The sequence below is a fragment of the Carcharhinus amblyrhynchos genome, unplaced genomic scaffold, assembly GCF_965287045.1.
Source record: "Carcharhinus amblyrhynchos unplaced genomic scaffold, sCarAmb.v2.hapA scaffold_42, whole genome shotgun sequence".
NCBI lineage: Eukaryota > Metazoa > Chordata > Chondrichthyes > Carcharhiniformes > Carcharhinidae > Carcharhinus > Carcharhinus amblyrhynchos.
The window spans coordinates 1,727,769-1,747,796 of NW_027649783.1; the positions used below are offsets into that span (position 1 = coordinate 1,727,769).

General features: G+C 46.3%; 3 protein-coding genes and 5 non-coding genes across 8 annotated transcripts; 5 read left to right on the forward strand and 3 right to left on the reverse strand.

Annotated features, from left to right (window-relative positions):
• Positions 1-569: 569 nt before the first annotated feature.
• Positions 570-980, reverse strand: LOC145335862 (histone H3). Its single transcript, XM_080181592.1, has one exon. It carries the CDS (start codon positions 978-980, stop codon positions 570-572), a length of 411 nt encoding a protein of 136 aa, XP_080037718.1.
• A 1,336-nt stretch (positions 981-2,316) lies between these two features.
• LOC145335922 (histone H4) lies at positions 2,317-2,628 on the reverse strand. Its single transcript, XM_080181656.1, has one exon. The coding sequence runs from the start codon at positions 2,626-2,628 to the stop codon at positions 2,317-2,319; it is 312 nt and encodes a 103-aa protein (XP_080037782.1).
• Positions 2,629-3,255: 627 nt separating this feature from the next.
• trnal-cag (transfer RNA leucine (anticodon CAG)) lies at positions 3,256-3,338 on the forward strand. Its single transcript has one exon. It is a non-coding gene; the product is annotated as a tRNA-Leu (tRNA).
• Positions 3,339-3,915: 577 nt separating this feature from the next.
• Positions 3,916-4,623, reverse strand: LOC145335876 (histone H1-like). Its single transcript, XM_080181606.1, has one exon. The coding sequence runs from the start codon at positions 4,588-4,590 to the stop codon at positions 3,916-3,918; it is 675 nt and encodes a 224-aa protein (XP_080037732.1). The 5' UTR covers positions 4,591-4,623.
• A 1,566-nt stretch (positions 4,624-6,189) lies between these two features.
• trnag-ucc (transfer RNA glycine (anticodon UCC)) lies at positions 6,190-6,261 on the forward strand. Its single transcript has one exon. It is a non-coding gene; the product is annotated as a tRNA-Gly (tRNA).
• A 337-nt stretch (positions 6,262-6,598) lies between these two features.
• Positions 6,599-6,681, forward strand: trnas-uga (transfer RNA serine (anticodon UGA)). The gene has a single exon. It is a non-coding gene; the product is annotated as a tRNA-Ser (tRNA).
• Positions 6,682-8,029: 1,348 nt separating this feature from the next.
• trnag-ucc (transfer RNA glycine (anticodon UCC)) lies at positions 8,030-8,101 on the forward strand. The gene has a single exon. It is a non-coding gene; the product is annotated as a tRNA-Gly (tRNA).
• Positions 8,102-8,416: 315 nt separating this feature from the next.
• Positions 8,417-8,498, forward strand: trnas-uga (transfer RNA serine (anticodon UGA)). Its single transcript has one exon. It is a non-coding gene; the product is annotated as a tRNA-Ser (tRNA).
• The last annotated feature ends 11,530 nt before the right edge of the window (positions 8,499-20,028 follow it).

A 20,028-nucleotide genomic window follows, 5' to 3' on the forward strand; every position in this document is an offset into this window, starting at 1 on the left:
GGGGGAACCGTCCCAGTGAACTGAAATGATCCGATTTCCAATAGAATTGTTGAAAGTGTGACAGTCTGTGAGGACAGTCATCTGCAGCCCATCAGTTTTCAAAGCCAGTCATTGTATCTGGAAAAGTGTTAATTATTGTCTGTCCGAATGTACAAGTGTTTCTGTAATGGTGATATCGGTGTGAGGGGGTTACTGTTTGAGACATGGTTCATATTCTGACCCTGACGGACACAATTCTCAATCCTCACTCCAAACATGTGCGGAGAAAGTGGATTTGCGGAATTATTCCTCGGAAACTGAAATGATGGCAGGTTTAATAAAACCACTTTAAAATTAAATTGCGGTAGAATTGTTAACGGGATGGTTTTGACTGTAACCATCAAAGGATTGGAGAGAGCTCAATGTAACGGAGAGTTAATTGTAAGATGGAGAGGTTTCAGAGTCCTGGGAAGATTCTGTGCCGGGAATTGAAAGACTAGATTGGTTAACAGGAGATGGCAGCTCTTTCATGTGTCGAGTTGGTGGCTCTGAAAAGAGCCGTTGTTGTTCTTGGTGCTGAAGCCGGGGTTTTAGGCGCGTTCCCCGCGGATGCGGCGGGCCAGCTGGATGTCTTTGGGCATGATGGTGACTCGCTTGGCGTGGATGGCGCACAGGTTGGTGTCCTCAAAGAGCCCCACCAGGTAAGCCTCGCTGGCCTCCTGCAGGGCCATGACGGCCGAGCTCTGGAAGCGCAGGTCTGTCTTGAAGTCCTGAGCGATCTCTCGCACCAGGCGCTGGAAGGGCAGTTTGCGGATCAGCAGCTCGGTGGATTTCTGGTAGCGGCGGATCTCCCTCAGAGCCACAGTGCCGGGTCTGTAGCGATGAGGCTTCTTCACTCCGCCCGTGGCTGGAGCGCTCTTCCGGGCCGCTTTGGTAGCCAGCTGTTTGCGAGGAGCTTTCCCTCCGGTCGATTTGCGCGCTGTCTGCTTGGTCCTGGCCATTTTCTGAGCGGATTCAGCACAATCTGAGACACACAGACTGTTAATCCAGAGTCTGCGCTGCAGCCGCCTTTTTAAACTCTGTGAGGAACCGCCCCCCCAGCGGGAATTGGCCCAGGAAGTTTCAATCAAACTCTGAGCAGGGAATGAATGTCTGGAACTCAGGTTCTGATCGCCTCACTTGTTTTCTTCACCGCCCCTTCCAGAAATTACTCCATTTTCTGTGCAGGAAATAACCGTTTGTATAAAATAAGACTTCATTCCGTCCTTAATTACCAGAAACATTGAAGATTTGAAATCCATCTCCCTCCACTTGGTGTTTGAGACCCTTTCCCCGCTCTCTGGGCTGTTCATTCCCAGAATCTCCCGCTGTTCCACTCGATCCCTGTCCCTTCCCTCTCCAGCCCATTCAGATTTCCCCTCCGCCTGTGGCTTGTGCCGCTTTCAGGGGAAAGGATGAGAAATCTGTGTCTTCTCTGTGTGCCCCTGAAGCCGGTGTGAAAGGGATTGAGTCTGTTGTTTGTTACAGAGAGTGAATTCATATTTGTCCCGTTTGACATTCCTGAATAGAGCCGTTTGCCGCGGACAAATGTTCACAAATGAAACCTCTTTGTAAAATAATCTTACAGCAGAATATTAATAGAGATGTTATTCTTGTTGAGAAGTTAAGAATTTGTCTCCATTCCCTTTCCCGCGCTGAAATTGGCGCCATTTCCCCCCATTCAAAATTCCTGCCGGTTGACAGTCGAAGCCAATGATTGGCTCAATGTTCACATTCGATGCTGTGCGATTGGTTCAGATGCGGAGAGGATGGCCAATCAGAAGCAGGCTGGGGGTTGGAGCGGCTCAAACTGCGGGAATTGCGGGTTTTGTGAATGACTGAGCGGAAACTCAGCAGTTTCCCAAAGCCTGTCAGCTTCAGTGCAGGAAACAACCGTCTGGGGGGCAAATAGCATCACAACTGGCACTGGTTCCAGTGAACGATTCACCGGCTGCTGCTCCTAAACTCCCGCTATTCCAGAGAAAGCTTTTAGAAACTCTATCCAAACACTGAGTGATTAGACAGGGAGTGAGGTGGCCTTTCACTCAGGGCACATGTCAACTGGGGGCTGCTGAGACAATCCACTGAAACATTTCAACAACAATCCTGCTCCAAATGAAATGTTCAATTGGGTGATTTCCCGGCACCGGAACCTAAACAAAGCAAAGCTGCATCTCAAACACTGAGCAGCCTGTCCCAGCTCCCCCCCCGTCCCCAGGTCACTGCTCTCTCTGTGAGGCGGTGAGTGGCTCTGAAAAGAGCCTTTGTTGTGTGTTGGCTGGAAAAGGGTCGAGTTGTTCAGCCGCCGAATCCATAGAGAGTGCGGCCCTGGCGTTTCAGAGCGTACACCACATCCATGGCAGTGACCGTCTTGCGCTTGGCGTGTTCAGTGTAGGTGACCGCATCCCTGATCACATTCTCCAGGAAAACCTTCAGCACCCCGCGAGTCTCCTCATAGATCAAGCCCGAGATCCGCTTGACCCCGCCACGGCGAGCCAGGCGGCGGATTGCTGGTTTGGTGATGCCCTGGATATTATCACGGAGCACTTTGCGGTGCCGCTTGGCTCCGCCTTTCCCCAGTCCTTTGCCTCCTTTCCCTCTGCCAGACATGATGGATTCTTCACTCCGATCACTGCCCAATCTGAGAGAGAGGAACTCTTTCAGGCTCCTTTTATACAGGCCGCCCCGACCTGACTGAGAAAGGCGGAGTGAGAGCAGAGAGGGGGGAGGAGACAGAGTGAAGATTCAACCCAGAGCGGGAGGGAGGAGAGAGCCGGCCTGACACACACACACACACACACACACAGAACGGCCCCTGATCTTTCAGCTCCACCTCCAGTTTCTGCAGCCGCCAATTTCAACCCGTTTATTAAGAATGGAAACGAAAGCCAGCTCCCCACACAAACCCTTCCAGAGCCGCCCTTCACACTCAAGAGTTTCCACAAACCCGGAGCTTTGAAATCTGGAATCGAAACAGAAAATGCTGCAAATAATCCGGCAGCTTTTGTGAAGAGAGAGAGAGACAGAGTTAAGGTTTCGGGTGGTGACTTTGTCCTTTTGTGTTTTTAAACCTGCTCCTGTTATAATTCCCAGTCAGTAATATTCCCACCGAAACACAGTCTATTCTATAGCAAGAATCTCCCTCAGTAACATCCTCCCCCACATCCGCTTCCAGCTGTTTCCAAACACTTTATTGAAGCTGTTTGGGGGAAATCTCCCTGTGCTACAGTGAAGGGCGTCAGGATGGCCGAGCGGCCTAAGGCGCTGCGTTCAGGTCGCAGTCTCCTCTGGAGGCGTGGGTTCGAATCCCACTCCTGACACTGACTTTTGGGCTGCGAACTGCCGTCTCCCAGCGCCAGGAACCTGGGTTCGATTCCCGGCTGAGGTCACTGTCTGTGTGGAGTTTCCACATTCTCCCTGGGCTCCCTCCGGGTGCTCCGGTTTCCCCCCGGTGTGTGTGAGGTTGATTGGCCCATGCTAAATTGTCCCGGAGTGTCAGGGGGGAAGTAGGGTCAATAAATAGGGGAATGGGGGATCCGGATTGTGGGTCAGTGCAGACTCGATGGGCCGATTGGCCTCCCTGCGGGGATTGGATTAAAAATGAGTGGGGAATGCGGTGTTTCGCCGCCAGTGTTCCTGTCTCACACTGAATCTACCAGACAGCTTTATTCTGAGAGAAAGTGGCGATTGAACAAATATGAAATTCTCAATGAAATTCAGCATCTGCAGTTGTTTTGCTTCAGTCTGAATTTGAAATGATCTCTATTGAGAATGAGCCGGGCCCCGCGGGACAGGAATCATTTTCTTGCGGGATCAGCTCTTTCCTGAGAGATGTGGGTGGCTCTGAGAAGAGCCTTTGGGGGGTTTCAGAGGTTTCCAATTTGCTCTCGGGTTGTTTCACTTCTTTCCTGAGGCTTTCTTCGCTTTTGCTGCTTTCCCTTTGGGATTGGCCTTCGCTTTAGTCACTTTTTTGACCGACTTTCCGCCCGTGACCTTCTTCACAGGAGATTTTTTCTTCAGGGCTGCTTTCTTCAGCGCCTTTTTTGGAGTTGCCGCCTTCTTGCTGCTTGTTTTCTTCACTGGAGTTTTCTTCACTGGAGTTTTCTTCACTGGAGTTTTCTTCACTGGAGTTTTCTTGGCGGCGGGTTTCTTGGCGGCGGCTTTCTTTCTTGTCACCTTCTTGGCCGCTGTTTTCTTCACTAAAGATTTCTTGCCTGTTGCTTTCTTCACCTTCTTTCCCATTTTGCCCGGCCTTTCCCTCTTAGCCAGTTTGAAGGAGCCGGAGGCGCCCTGTCCCTTTGTCTGCACCAGAGAGCCTTTCTCCACCTTCCTCTTGATAGTTAACCTGATCTGGGAGCCGCGCTTCCCCACATCCACTCCGCTGCCGGCCAAAGCTTTCTTGATGGCGGCCAGGGACATCCCCTTGCGATCGCTGCAAGCCGCCACCACCTTGAGGATCTGCTCGCCTAACTTGGGAGCGGCAGATCGGGGAGCCGCCTTCTTCTTCCTGGGAGACTTCACCTGAGCGGGAGCGGCTGGAGGAGCCGTTTGGGCGGCTGCAGTTTCAGTCATATCCGAGAGTGGCTGGAAAATCTGGGCCAGGAGAGTCAGAACTGGATCCGGAATGAAACCAGTGGTGGCGGCACAGAGCAACTTAAAGGCAGAGAGCGGACGGAGCAGAGACAAGCTGCTGTCAGCTCCCGGCTCCTCCAGCCTCTCTGTGTTTCTCTCTCCTCACAAACTCTCCCATTCCAATCAAATTCCGCCTCTCCACACATCCAGCTCACACCCTTCATGTCTCTGACACTCCAATGTTTGCTGTTGAAAAGGTTTCACTCGAACTGAGGACTCCGTTTTCCACTGAAACCCGTTTTCCTGCTGCACTGATCCCGCTCTCACACGCGATAGCTGACATGTTCTCTACTTTTCCACTCAAATCTTCCAATTAGCGAAACAATTGCCTTGAAATCTCACTCTGGGGCTCAGCAGGGGGATTAGGGGGAATCTTTGATTGAAAAATGGTTTTATTTTCCACAAGAGAGACTCGGAGATCTCATGGTCAGAACAGACACACAAACACAGTTGGATTAGTCTGACCCGCCCGCTCCTTTCATACACTCTCTCTTCCACAATATTCACATCGACACATTCACAGGACAAAACTTTCACCCAATGGAAGGTCCCAGGACGGAATTTCTCCTCCTTCCGGCCTTTGCTCCGGATTCCAGGGGTTTAGTTAGAGTTTTTCACCTCAGTAACTGTTAAACACACTGAGGGCCGCTCCCCGCAGATTGTCTTTCAATTCATTCATGGAATGTGGGTGTCTCTGTCTGGGTCAGCATTTATTACCCATCCCTAATTACCCTTGGGAAGGTGGGGGTGAGCTGCCTTCTGGAACCGCTGCAGTCCATGTGGTGAAGAACCACATCTGTGAACCAGATTCCGCGGCAAGAACCAATTCTATTTTTATTTTCAGTTATTATAGTGATTACAGACATCACTGTGTTTGTTTCGGGTGAAAATACAAATTATCTGCTCTCGGAGTCTCTAGATTTCCTGTTTTATTTGTTTCTCCGGCACTGACAGGTAACAGTAAATCACAACCTCACCAACCAGTGACAGCCAGTTAAATAACCATCCCACACTCGCTGATAATGGAGTTTCTGACAGTGACAGTTTCTGACCATCCTCCGATTGGACCTGGAGGGAACCAGATTCACTGTCAGAGCTGGACTTTCTTACAGAGTGGGTGACAGAGCCAGGTGAGCGATGGTGATGGAGTGGTGACTGTGAGAGCATTTGACCAAGGGTCAGTTCCTGACCATCAGAGTGGTGATTTATTTAATTAGTTATCGCAGGTCCCAACAGTAGGTGGACATTCCTGAAATAAAATTCACTAAAGATTCTCATCATCAGTGTGTTTCTAATGGAAAATCCAGCTTCAATTTGCTTTCAGTTATTTAAATGAAAGAACAGGCCTCTAAACTAAACAATGATTTCCCAGTCAGAAACAATAGTAAAACAGGTGGTTTAAACTGTCCAGAAAAACGAGATAAGACAGGTTCAGTTTACAAACTGTGCTGTGGATGTGTCTGGTGTGTGATGAAATCAGCAACTAATCTGTTTCCATAATTACAACTGATTTAAATAACTGCTGTTTAACCTGCGTCAGCGATGGTGGTATAGTGGTGAGCATAGCTGCCTTCCAAGCAGTTGACCCGGGTTCGATTCCCGGCCATCGCATTGATAATTTGTTTAGATTCTTTTCCGCGGCATCTTGTGTTTTAAACCAAGTGGACAAAAACAGGGCGAACGCAATATTCGACAGGAATGAAACAAAATAAAGATTTCTATTTTTTCATTTTTTTTGTTCGGACATAATTCGTTTCTAATGAAAAAAATATTGAAATAGGAGAACACGTCTCTGACCTGATAATTGAGTTCTCCGCCAGACACAAAGATACAAAGTAAAAGTAGAGGAACACATTTCAGCTCACACACTGTGCTCTGCACAATCCTAGTGCCTGATGAAGTTAATATGAACATCCTAAGGTGGCTACATTACAGTGTTAAGTGTGTAGCTGCCGTGGCCGAGTGGTGAAGGCGTTGGATTTGAAATTCAATGGGGGTTTTCCTGCGCAGGTTCGAGCCCTGCTCGCAGCGGATATGATTGTGGAGTGTTTACTTCCGCTGCATTAAGCAGCAACGTATATAGTTCTGCAATTCTAACTAATTGTAATGTCTGTTTGAGCGATACTGATGAGAAGAACTTTCCTGCCTTCCAAGCAGTTGAACCAGGTTCGATTCCCGGTATTCGTATTGAGAAATGTGTCCACGTTTCAATCAATTATCATAAAAAAGGGAGAATTTGCCAGTAATAAATTCGGGATTTTTTTTTATGCGGACGTAATTCGTTTGTAATGAAAAACTATTGAAATAGGAAAACAAGTCTCTGACCTGATAAATGAGTTATCATTTATCAGAGACAATCAGAGATAAAGATACAAAATAAAAGTAGAGGAACAAATTTCAGCTCACACACTGTGCTCTGCACAATCCCGGTGCCCGATGAAGTTAATATGAATGTTACTGAGATGGTTATATTACTCAGGTAAATACACAACTGCAATGGCAAGTGGTTAAGGCGTTCGACTTGAAATCCAATTTCCATCATATCTGTGCAGGTTTGAATCCTGATGATGAAGTGTTTGTTACGGTTGCTTTCGGCAGCCACAGAGCCAAAGAAAAGTGCTAATTTTTTGGTATGAAGTATTTGGATCACCATATTCCTTTCTCAGCTGCATGGCCCCGAGCCGGGTGCAGGAAGGTCAGCTTGGAAATGACACCTGGGTGTCCTCGGGCTGGCACAGACAAGACAGGCCGAATGGCTTCCTTCTGTGCTGTTCCCTTCTCTGGTTCTTTCTGTGGTTCCATGAGGAAAACCAGAGGGTGCGCAGAATGGAAACAAACAGGCATCAGGTGCACCAGGACAAAACAAGGTCTCAGGTCAGAGTAAGATTCTTATGGAATGACAGACGCAACATAACAAATACATTTCATCAGAATACAATAAATGAGAATTTCAAAATGCTGCTTCGATGATGTGACATCGTGTTCATTCAAACACATTGCTGCAAGCTGGTCATTATTGGGCGTTAGGAACTCCTGATTATCACAGATTGTAAGAAGTGACATGCGATAGCTAATTAAATGCGAATCCGAAAATAAAATTCACCAAAGATTCTCATCATCACCGTGTTTCTAATGGAAAATCCAGCTTCAATTTGCTTTCAGTCGTTTAACTGAAAGAACAGGCCTCAAAACTAAACAATGATTTCCCAGTCAGAAACAATAGTAAAACAGGTGGTTTAAACTGTCCAGAAAAAAACCAGACAAAACAGGTTCAGTTTACAAACTGTGCTGTGGATATAGCTGGTGTGTGATGAAATCAGCAACGAATCTGCTTCCATAATTACAACTGATTGAAATAGTTGCTGTTTGAGGGGTGTGAGCGATGGTGGTATAGTCGTGAGCATAGCTGCCTTCCAAGCAGTTGATCCGGGTTCGATTCCCGGCCGTCGCATTGATAATTTATTTAGATTCTTACCCGCAGCATCTTGTGTTTTAAACCAAGTGGACAAAAACAGAGGGAACGCAACATTTGACAATTAAGAAATAAAATAGAGGTGTTATTATTTATTGTTCGGACGTAATTCGTTTCTAATGAAGAAATATTGAATCAGGAAAACAAGTCTCTGACCTGATAAATGAGTTCTCCGCCAGAGACAAAGATACAAAGTAAAAGTCGAGAAACACATTTCAGCTCACACACTGTGCTCTGCACAATCCCGGTGCCTGATGAAGTTAATATCAACATTACTCAGGTTATAAATGTATGGCTGCGATGGCCGAGTGGTGAAGGCGTTGGACTTGAAATATACTGGGGTCTCCCCGCGCAGGTTCGAGCCCTGCTCGCAGCGGTTATGATCAGGAAGTGTTTACTTCCGATATTTCAGACAACCAAAAAACACACTCATCTTTCGGTATGAAGGATTTCGATCACGATCAATCTTTCAGCTGCATGACTCCAGGCCGGGTGCAGGAAGGTGAGCTTGGAAACACATGTGTGTCCGTGGGCTAGCATGGACAAGTTAGGCCGAATGGGTTCTGAGTCAGAAAGGTTTACAACATGGAAACAGGCCCTTCGGCCCAACTTGCCCATGCCGCCCTGTTTTTTTAAACCACTAAGCTAATCCCAATTGCCCACATTTGGCCCATATCCTTCTAAACCCATCTTACCCATGTAACTGTCGAAATGCATTTTAAAAGAGAAAATTGCACCCGCCTCTACTACCACATCTGGCAGCTTGTTCCAGATACTCACCACTCTGTGAAAAAAAATGCTCTTCTGAACACTTTTCTATCTCTCCCCTCTCACCTTAAATCTGTGCCCTCTACCTTTAGACTCCCCTACCTTTGGGAAAATATATTGACTATCTAGCTGATCTGCACCCCTCATTATTTTATAGATCTCTATAAGACCAACTCTCAGCCTCCTACCTCCAGAGACAAAAAAGAGACTATCCAGCCTCTCCCTATAACTCAAACCATCAAGTCCTGCTGGCATCCTGGTAAATCTTTTCTGCTCGCTTTCTAGTTTAATAATATCCTTTCTGTAATACAGGGAACAGAATTGTACACAGTATTCCAAGTGTGGCCTTACCAATGTTTTTCATGACTTCAACAAGACGTCCCAACTCCTGTATTCAATGTTCTGACCGATGAAACCAAGCATGCCGAATGCCTTCTTCACCACTCTGTCCACCTGTGAATTCACTTTCAAGGAGCTATGAACCTGTACCCCTAGATCTCTTTGTTCTGTAACTCTCCCCAACGCCCTACCATTAACTGAGCAAGTCCTGCCCTGGTTCAATCTACCAAAATGTATCACCTCACATTTATCTAAATAAAAGTCCATCTGTCATTCGTCAGCCCACTGGCCCAATCGATCAAGATCCCGTTGCAATTGGCGATAACTTTCTTCACTGTCCACTATGCCACCAATCTTGGTGTCATCTGCAAACTTACTAATTGTGCCTCCTCTTTTCTCTTCCAAGTCATTAATACAAATGACAAGTAACAGCGGACCAGCACTGATCCCTGAGGCACACCACTGGTCACAGGATTCCAGTTTGAAAAACAATCCTCCACAACCATCCCCTGGCTTCTGTCAAGAACCCAATTTTGTATCCATTAAGATGCCTCACCTGGATCCCATGAGATTTAATGTTTATGCAACAACCTACCTTGTGGTATCTTGTCAGAGTATTGCATGGTGCCTTTTGTTTCCAAAATGTATCAGTTAAGGGGATTAGCAGGATGAATATGTGGGGTTACTGAGACAGGTTCTGGGTGGGATGGTATCTCAGAGAGTTGGTTCAGACTCAATGGACCAAATGGCCTCCATCTGCACTGGAGGGATTCTATTGCAGTTAAGGCTGAGAGAGGCAAATTTTGGATTCTTAGGGAATCGAGGGAGTGAGGAGTAAACTGGAGTTCAACCCAAGATCTGAAACTCTATAAGAAGCGAGTATGCCCACATCTCAATACTGCACCCATACTTTGGAACCTATACGTTCAAAGAGATATTCAGCTCATAGAGAGAGTGCAAAGACATGAAAACTGGAAAATGAAAGGCATGAGAGAAATAGCTTATGAGGGATTAAGGATTCTTGAATTGCAATCTGTAGAGAGGGCTGATTTATGGTTTAGTTCAATATTATCAAATTGATACATGGCCTTATTGCCTAAGCTTCAAAAGCTTTATTCACAGCGATTGTATTTTGGTGGATGTCAGTACAAAGTACAGAAATCTGGTTCATGTGATGATATTCACAATTTGTTCTCCCCACATAGAATTGTTGATATTTCAAAAGTTTTACCTGATTTTGATGCTGAAAATGTAGTGACCTTTAGAAAACTTGTCAGAAATATCGTGTGATTTCTCTCTTTGTATTGTCTGATGCTGTTGCTGTTCTGTGTTTTGTTGTTCTGTTGTTTTAATGCTGTGCCTCTGTGCTTTGCACTGTATAAAGATACATAAATCATAATTGTATTAATCATACAATCCCTACAGTGCAGAAAGAGGCCATTTGGCCCACCAAACCCTACTCCCATAACCTCATATATTTACCCTGCAAATCCCCTGACACTAAGAGTCAATTTAGCATGGCCAATAAATCTAATCTCCACAGACAAGGGGAGAATGTGCAAACTCCACACAGATAGTGACCTGAGGCTGCAATTGAACCCGGGTCCCTGACACTGGAGGAGCAGTGCTAACCACTGTGTCACCCTTGAATGGGGGAACATTATCGATGAGCCACGTGGTCAATGTCTGCTCTTATTTACTGTGTTCTTGTGACTGGAGGAGACGGATCCATGGATACTGAGGGAAATATGGGTGGAAATTACAGAGGCTTTGGGCAAAACTTCCCTATCCGAGCTCATGATGCCAGAGAACCGGAGAACTGCAAATGGTAAACACTCTTCTTCAGAAAAAGCTGTGAGGAGAAGCCAATTAAAGTCCAATAAATTTAACTTCAGCAATGTGGAATATTCTCCAAACAATAACTGCAGATAAAATTAACTCTCGCTTGTGCTAATGTGCATTAATTAAGGAAACCACTCATGTAATTCATAAAGGTGAATTATGTTTAATGAATTTGCTCGAGATTTAGGTAACAGAAAAGGTTGATGTGGTTAATGTGAACATGGACTGTCAAAAAGCATTTTATAAATAAAGGGCCACACAGCAAACTTGTGGGAACATTTGGAGCTGAGAGAATAAAAGGGACAGCAGAACATGGATAGGAACCTGACTGAGTGACAGGAAACACAGCAGTGGGAAATGTTTTTATTTGGAATGGAGCTCGGTTAAAGTGGGATTCCAGGAGGGTTGGTGTTCGGAATCCTGCTCTTCCTGATCCATATTAGAGACATCGGCAATGCTGTACAGAGCACACACTCAAACTGTGGGAATTACACAATACATGGCAGCATTGTGAACTGTGAGGGGGGAGTGCTGAAACTCACAGTTTCTGAGACAGCTTGTGGATTGGTCAAACAAGACCAATTTAAAGTAGAGAAGTGTGAAATGATTTATTTCAGTGGGAAGAAAAGGGAGAGACAATATGAAAGAAATGATACAATTGTAAAGGCATGCGGGAACAAGGGACCTGTGGTTAAATGTGACACTAATAATTGCTGTTTAGGTGGCAGCTTGAGAGTGTGGTTACTAAGGTATTGGGATTGTGAGTTTTATACGTAGGGACAGAGCTTACAAGAGCAAACAAGTTATGGGAAACCTGTACAAAACCCTGGTTTGGCCTCAGTTGGAATATTACACTCTGATCTGGACAGCAGTGTTTAGAAAGGGTGTGAAGGCATTAGAGAGGGTGCAATAAATCTCTGGGCACGGGTCCAGGGATGGGGAAGTTCAGTTTAATTGGTAGATTGGAGAATTTGGGTCTTTGGTGAAGAGAAGGTTGAGAGGAGATTTGATCGAGGTGTTCAGGATTGTGGAGGGAATTGGAAGGAGCTGATAGGGAGAAGCTGTCATGTCCCAATCTTCCTCTGTCAGGAAGTGTTCCCCAAACTGAATGAACAGGACATCGTTCCCGGTTACACTTCTCCAGCAATGCTAAATATTCCCAGTATTTGTTTCAATGTGAAACATTTAAGATAATTATACAAACACAATATATTGTTTAGAGTAAAGAAGAAACATTAAAAGTGAAAATTCATGTTGATGTCCCTCTGCGGGGCTTTTAGTCTTTCCAGTGTGGGCCAGTGGTCTGATTAATCCGATGATGCTTTTCCCAGTCGCCTGTGTAACATGGCTCGAATCCCAGCCTTCAGTTTTTGAACAGCACAGCGGAGCGTTTAAGGAAGTGTTGGGGCTGAATGGCCTCATCTGTGCTTTAATCCTCCTGCTGTCTGGTGAGCTGATCTGACATCCACCCCAGAGTGGAGTCGCTGCACAGATCGCCTTAAAAATGCTCTCTAAGCTGAGGGAGTGACTGTGAATCTCGTCACCACTTCCATCCTGACTAATTTCCTCCACTTCAAACCGTCCATCAATGTCAGAAGGAGTCAGAACCAGAGTAGGAGACTCCACCAATGATTCAGTCCCATCTTCCACCATTTGAACATCCTGCCTTGCCTCACACCTTCTCTGTTCTCCAGCAGCGGGGATGTTCCAGGGTCTTGGTTACTCGGAATGCCCTGTTCGAGGATTTCCTCGCTCTAAAGCTGATGACTGTTGATGTCTGTCAGCAAGTTGTTGGGAATTGGCTCCTCTTCATCTCCAACCTCAGACCAATCAGGAACTTCCATCTTCCAAGCTTCTAGGGGCTGGTTGAGCTGAAACAACAAGAATTGAGGATTTTGCAGTGTTGTTACATTCCAGCAGATTTCATTAAACACCAACTTTTTCACTTCATTAACAACTGGAGGAATAGCAATGGAATGTATTGGCCCATTTATCCTCACATCGGAGTGGGAACATCATGTTGAAGTCATGTTAAGGCCCCACTAGGAATACTGTGTGCAGTTCTGGTCACCCTATTATAGAGAGAATATTATTAAACTAGAAAGAGTTCAGAAAAGATTTACTCGGATACGACTGGGACTTGATGGTTTAAGTTATAAGGAGAAACTGAATAGACTGGGATTTTTTTCCCTGGAGTGTAGGAGGCTTAGGGGTAATCTTATAGAGGTCTATAAAAGAATGAGGGCCATAGATGAGATAGATAGTCAACATCTTTTCCCAATTTCAGGGAGTCTGAAAGTGGAGGGTGTAGGTTTAAGGTGAGAGGAGAGAAACACAAAAGGGTCCAGAGGAGGTGAGTGTTTGGAACGAGCTGTCTGAGGTAGCAGTAGAGGCAGTTACAATATTGTCTTTTCAAAAGCATTTAGATAGTTACATTGGGTAAGATTGGTATAAGGGGTATTGGGGAAAACTGAGAATATGGAATTGAGATAGAGGATCAGCCATGATCACACTGAATGATGGAACAAGCACGATGGGCTGAGTGGCCTCCTCCTCTTCCGAGTTTCTATGTTTTCAGGTTCTGATAAAAGGTCACAGACCTGAAACACTAACTCTGTGCAGCATCTGTTTGCAGAGAGAAACAATCTGCTGAGCTTTCTTTTGTGTTTCATTTCTGATTTCCAGTGTCTGAACTGAACCCAGCCAGAGTCAGCACCTTCAGGAGAGAGAGAGAGGAACCAGTGAGTGTGGAACTGAACCCAGCCAGAGTCAGCACCTTCAGGAGAGAGAGGAACCAGTGAGTGTGGAACTGAACCCAGCCAGAGTCAGCACCTTCAGGAGAGAGAGAGAGGAACCAGTGAGTGTGGAACTGAACCCAGCCAGAGTCAGCACCTTCAGGAGAGAGAGGAACCAGTGAGTGTGGAACTGAACCCAGCCAGAGTCAGCACCTTCAGGAGAGAGAGAGAGGAACCAGTGAGTGTGGAACTGAACCCAGCCAGAGTCAGCACCTTCAGGAGAGAGAGGTAACTAATCTAAACCCTGTATCTAAAAACAGAGGTAGAGAGGAAAGAGGGAACCAATGAGCAGCGAGCCGAATGTCAGTCGTAGGGCAGTTGCTGGAGTCCATTATCAAGTATTTGGAAAGCAGTGTTATAATCAGATAAAGTCAGCATGGATTTACAAAAGGGAAATCATGCTTGAGAAAACTACTGGAATTCTTTGAGGATATAACTACTAGAGATGACCAGGGAGAACCTGTGGATATGTTTTTTGAGACTTTCAGAAGGCTTTCAACAAGATCTCACATAATGTTTTAAAGGTTAAAGTTTGATTATTAGTGTCACAAGTAGGTTTACATTAACACTGCAATGAAGTTATTGTGAAAATCCCCCAGTAGCCACACTCTGCCGCGTGTCCGGGTAGACTGAGGGAGAATTTAGTATGGCCAGTGCACCGAAGCAGCACATCTTTTCAGATTGTGGGAGGAAATCGGAGAGAAAACCCACGCAGACACGGGGGAATGTGCAGACTCCACACAGACAGTGACCCAAGCCGGGAATCGAACCCAGGTCCCCGGTGCTATGACAGAACAGTGATAACCAGTGTGCTGCCCTTCTACTCTGTAAAGTTAAAGTACATGGGATTGTGTGTAGCATCTTGAGATGGATAGAAAGCTGGTTAGCAGACAGGAAAGAAAGAGATGACATAAATGGGTCTTTTTCCAATTGGAAGGCAGTGATTAGTGGGGTACCACAGGGATCTGTGCTAGGACCCCAACTGTTCATATTATATATTAATGGTTTGGACACGGGAACTAAATGTTTAATCTCCCAATATGGAGATGATACAATATTGGGTGGGAGGGTGAGCTGTGAGGGGGATGCAGAGATCCTTCAGTCTGTTTTGGACAGGCTGAGTGTGTGGGATCTGCATGGCAGATGCAGTATAATGTGGATAAATATGCAGTGATCACTTCATTATCCACTTCAGTAGCAAAAATAGGAAGGCAGATTATTATTTGAATGGGTGTAAATTAAGAGAGCTGGATACTCAGCAAGATCTAGATGTTCTTGTGCATCAGTCAGTAAAATCATGTTGAAGCTGTATAAGACTTTGGTTAGGCTGCATTTGGAGTGTTGTGTATAATTCTGGGTGCCACACTTCCGGAAGGATGTTGATGCATTGGAAAGGGTGCAGAAGAGATTTTCCAGGATGTTGCCTGGTTTGGAGGATATGGACTAGAAAGAAAGGTTGAACAAATTTGGATTGTTTTCTTTGGAGCCTCGGAGGAGCAGGGGGGACCTGAGAGAGGTTTTCAAGATTATGACAGGCTTGGATAGAGCGGATTGTCACAGTCTTTTCCCGAGGGTCAAAGGATCAAATACTCGGGACAAAGGTGAGAGTGAGAGAGGGAAAGTTTAAAGGAGATGTAAGGGGTAAGTTTTTCAGACAGAGAGTGGGGAATGCCTGGAACGTACTGCCGGAGGAAATAGTGGAAGCAGATTCTGTAACAACGTTCAAGAGGCATCTGGATAGATCCATGAATCAGCAGGAACACAGGGATATGGACCACATCGAGGCAAGAAAATATTAGATTAGAGAGCTGTAATAAGTCTGCAGAGGGAGAAGTTCCTTCACCAAATGCCCTTTATTTACACCTCTAACAGCAGTACACAGAGTGCTAACAGTTTATCTCCGGGGGTGTCAGAGGAACTGGCACTCCCGATTCAGTACAAGGCAAAGACTCCCTGATTGGCCCATCAATTGGATCCTTAATCAGGGAGTTCCTGCTCCAATCGGCCAACCTCAATGGCCTGATTGAAGTTATTACAAGAGGCATCTGCGTCGGCACAGACTGGGTGGGAAGAGGGTCTGTTCCTAGGCTGTACTGTTCTTTGTTCAGTCCCTGAAAGTAAGTGCAGAGATACAGCAGACAAAAAGATGGCAAATGGTATGTTGGCCTTGGGAGCGAGAGGATTTCTGTCTAGGAATAGGGATGTTTTACTGCTGTTGTATAGGGCAATGATGAGGCCACACCTGGAGTATTGTGTGTAGTATTGGTGTCCTTATCTGAGGAAGGATGTCCTTGCTGCAGGGGGAGTGCAGTGAAGGTTCACCAGGTTAATTCCTGGGATGGCCAGTGTGTCGTATGAGGAAAGATGAAGTCAGTTAGGATTATGTTCACTGGAGTTTAGAAGATTGAGAGGGGGCTCATAGGAAGTTATAAAATTCTAACAGGACTGGAAAGGGGAGATTCAGGAAGAATGTTACTGATATCCTTTGTGTAAGGATAAGGGATGAATGTTTAGGACTGAGGTGAGGAGAAATTTCTTCACCAGAGAGGGGTGAATCTGTGGAAATCGCGAATGCAGAAAGAAGTTGAGGCCAAAATGTGTGATGTCATTGATTAGGGGAGGCAGTGGTGTCATGGGCTCGTAACCCAGAGACTCTGGTAATGCTCTAGGAACCTGGGTTCAAAACCCAACAGGGCAGATGATGAAATGTGAATTCAATATGAATCTGCAATGAAAAATCTATTTGTTGCTTGTGATAAAACCCTATCTGGTTTACTAATGCCCTTTAGGGAAGGAAATCTGCTGGGCAGGAGTGTGTTTGAATTGTCAAGTCTAGAGATAACAAAAGTGTGGATGAGGGTTTCAGGTACGGGTGAGTTGAGGTATTACAAACAATGTGTGATGTTACACAGCTGGAAATCGGTGATCTTGGTGAAGGAACAGATATGTGGTCAGAAACTCATTTCCGAGCCTGATGAGGTGCCAAGAATGAGGGTTTGTTTCAACCTCGGACAGTAACCAGTGGGAGAGATGGAGTCAGTGACTGGGAACAGAATTTGTGGTGGGAACATTGGTCTTCTAAATATTTAATTGGGGGAATTCTCTGCTGAACCAGTGTTAGAAGTTGGAGAAGGAGTTTAATAATTTAATAACAGGGGATTGGTTGTGAGAGGTGGGGTTGAGCTGGGTGTTATCAGCATACATGTGAGAACTAACACTGTGCTTTCAGATAATGTCACTGAGGGGTAAGGTGTAGATGAAAAATAGGAGGGAGCCAAAGATAGATCCCAGGGCAATTTGGGTGGTAACAGATCAGGAGTGGGAAGAGAAACCATTGCAGGTGATATTCTGTGTATGATCAGAAAGATAAGAATGGAACCAGGTGAGTGCAGTCTTACCCAGCTGAATGTCCACACCTTTGACATGGTTGACTGCACCATCCTGCTCCAATACCTTCCCACTGTCAGGTCAGTGTGCACAGCAGATGAAGATGTTAATGTACCTGACATCCGGGGAGAACTGATGATGAATAAAGGGCTGGGCCTCAGTAAATGAGTGTAGAGAAGGCTGGAATTCTCAATCATCTTCATCTCCAGCAGCAGCTCCTCCATCTCAATGTGTGTGGTGAGATCAGGCCATTCTGCTCAGTCAGGAACACCCAGACTGACTGTAAGAGAGAGAGAGGCTGTAATTAGAACCAAACCATAAGGGAGATCCACTTAGAGTAACCAAGGCCCACCCCCAAAAGACAGGAAGATCACAGCATCTAACCACAGCCTCTGCAAAGTGAGGTGCTGTAAAACCCGGTGTGACACTGAGCCCCACCCAAAGCACAGGAAGATCCCAGTTTCTGTGCTGATTTGGTCTGATTCCACCAGGTTTGCAGCAGGAAGACTGGGGAACTGCAGCAATACATGTTTACACAGGAAGCTGCCATTGGAAAGACTAAGCTGCGGATTTATAGAATCCACAGGGCAGAAGGCGATCATTCGGCCCATCGAGTCTGCACCAACCACAATCCCACCCAAGTCCTATCTCCATAATCCCATGCATTTACCCTGGCTGGTGCCGCTGGAAACGACAAGGGGCAATTTAGCCCGGCCAATCCACCCAACCCGCACATCTTTGGGCTGTGGGAGGATCCCGGAGGAAACCCACGGGGAGACCGTGCAAACTCCCCACAGTCAGTGACCCAAACCGGGAATCGAACCCGGCTCCCTGGCGCTGTGAGGCAGCGGTGAGAACCACTGTGCCACCGGGCCGCCCCATTTCCAGCCGGGCGGGACGGGATTCCCGCTCCCAAAACCCTTCCCCCATCCGGAGCCCCGCCGCGGGCTCAGGATCCGGGCCCGGGGACTGAAGCCACTGGCGGGACATTCGCTGCCGCTCCGCGCGGTGTCTGATTGGCCCAGGGGAAATCCCCGCCCACGGCCTGTGACCGGCAGCTGGGAAACCAATCGGGAATCGCCGCATCACCGTTATCCAATGGCCGCTCGGCGCATGTTGAGTGACAGCTACTTGATCCAATCCGAGAGCTCCAAAGTCTGAAGGGCGAGACCATTGAAAATGATGCTGCCAATTGTAACCAATCGCAGACCGCGTTGCTACACATGTGATTGACAATTTCTTCAGCCAATCGAAACGCACTGACCGTTCGGAATGCGCCGCGACTGCGCGACTGGCGCAGCGTCACTGCGCAGCGTCATTGCGTCATTCAATTCGATCCCGAGCTGAAACCAATGAGAAATCAAAGCGTTGGAGACGGGGGAATCCTTAAAGTGGAACCGCACAGATAATTATAGTTGTACAATTATAATTCGTTGATGGCAGTTAAAGCGGACAAAGGACTGCCGAAAGTCACAGAATGCAAAATGTGAAACCCGCGGCATAGGAATTAGGAATTAAATTAAGCGGACAGGCGACAAAAATGAACGAGAGGAAAGTAAGCTGGAATCAAGGGAGTTCAGAGAGTGAATTCCAGAGCTGAGACCCAGAGAGCTGAAAGAACTGTAATCACTGCTGGAGTGAACCAAATCAGAGATGCTCACGAAAGCAGAATCAGAGGAGCTCAGATATCTCAGAGAATTGTTAGGCTGGAGATGACGAAAGGCAGGAAGAGCTGAGGACATGGAGGGATTTGGAAACATGGATAAGAATATTAAAACTGAGGCATTGCTTAACCACGAGTCAGTGTTTGTCACTGAGCACAGGGTTGATGCATTAAGGGTATTTGGAGTGAACTCTGATTTAATGACGAGAAATGTATTAGCAGCTTCCTGGACACAGCAGCACAATAAATCGGATCAGAAGTGAACGACATGGCCCCTCAAGCCTGCTGCTTCATTCAATGGGATCATGCTTTCGATTCCCAAACCACAGAATCGTTACAATGCAGTAACAGTCCATTCGGCCCATCAGGTTTGCACTGCATTATTGAAGCTGCACGCTATCTAATCCCACTCTCCCGCCTCATCACCCCAGAGACCCGGGTTTGGTCCTGGCCATTGCTGACTGTGCTGATTTTGCACATTCTCCCCCAAATATTCCTCTAGTTGATCTGGTTTGTTTCCATGGTTCAAAGATGTGAAGGTTAGATGGATTGGCCATGTTAAATGTTCCTTTAGTTTCCAAAGATGTGTACAATAGGCACTGAATCGGTTCAATATCGGTTCAATTCACTGAATCGGTGGCGACTAGAATAACAATGCAGATTATCAATTTGAATTATTCAAAATCATAGAATGGAGCATCCATTGTGAATGAAAGGAAACTTTAAACTGTGCAGCTGTGCTGTGCTTCAGGAGCTGGTTTTACACAAATCTCCATTATTCAAAAATGTTGCCTCACCTGCTGAGCATTTCCAGCATTTTCTGTTTGTGTTTCAGGTTTGCAGCTTCCAGCTTTGTGTTGTGTTCTGTGCAAATGTTTTACAGGGAACAGGTTCTGATCAGCCCTGTGACAGATGGAGTACATAAGAACATAAGAAATAGGAGCAGGAGTAGGCCATCTAGCCCTTCGAGCCTGCCCCGCCATTCAATAAGATCATGGCTGATCTGTCGCTGCTCGGTTCCACTTTCCCGGCCTCTCCCCATAACCCTTAATCCCCTCTCTTATCAAAAACCCATCAACCCGCGTCTTAAAAATATTTACCGAGGCAGCCTC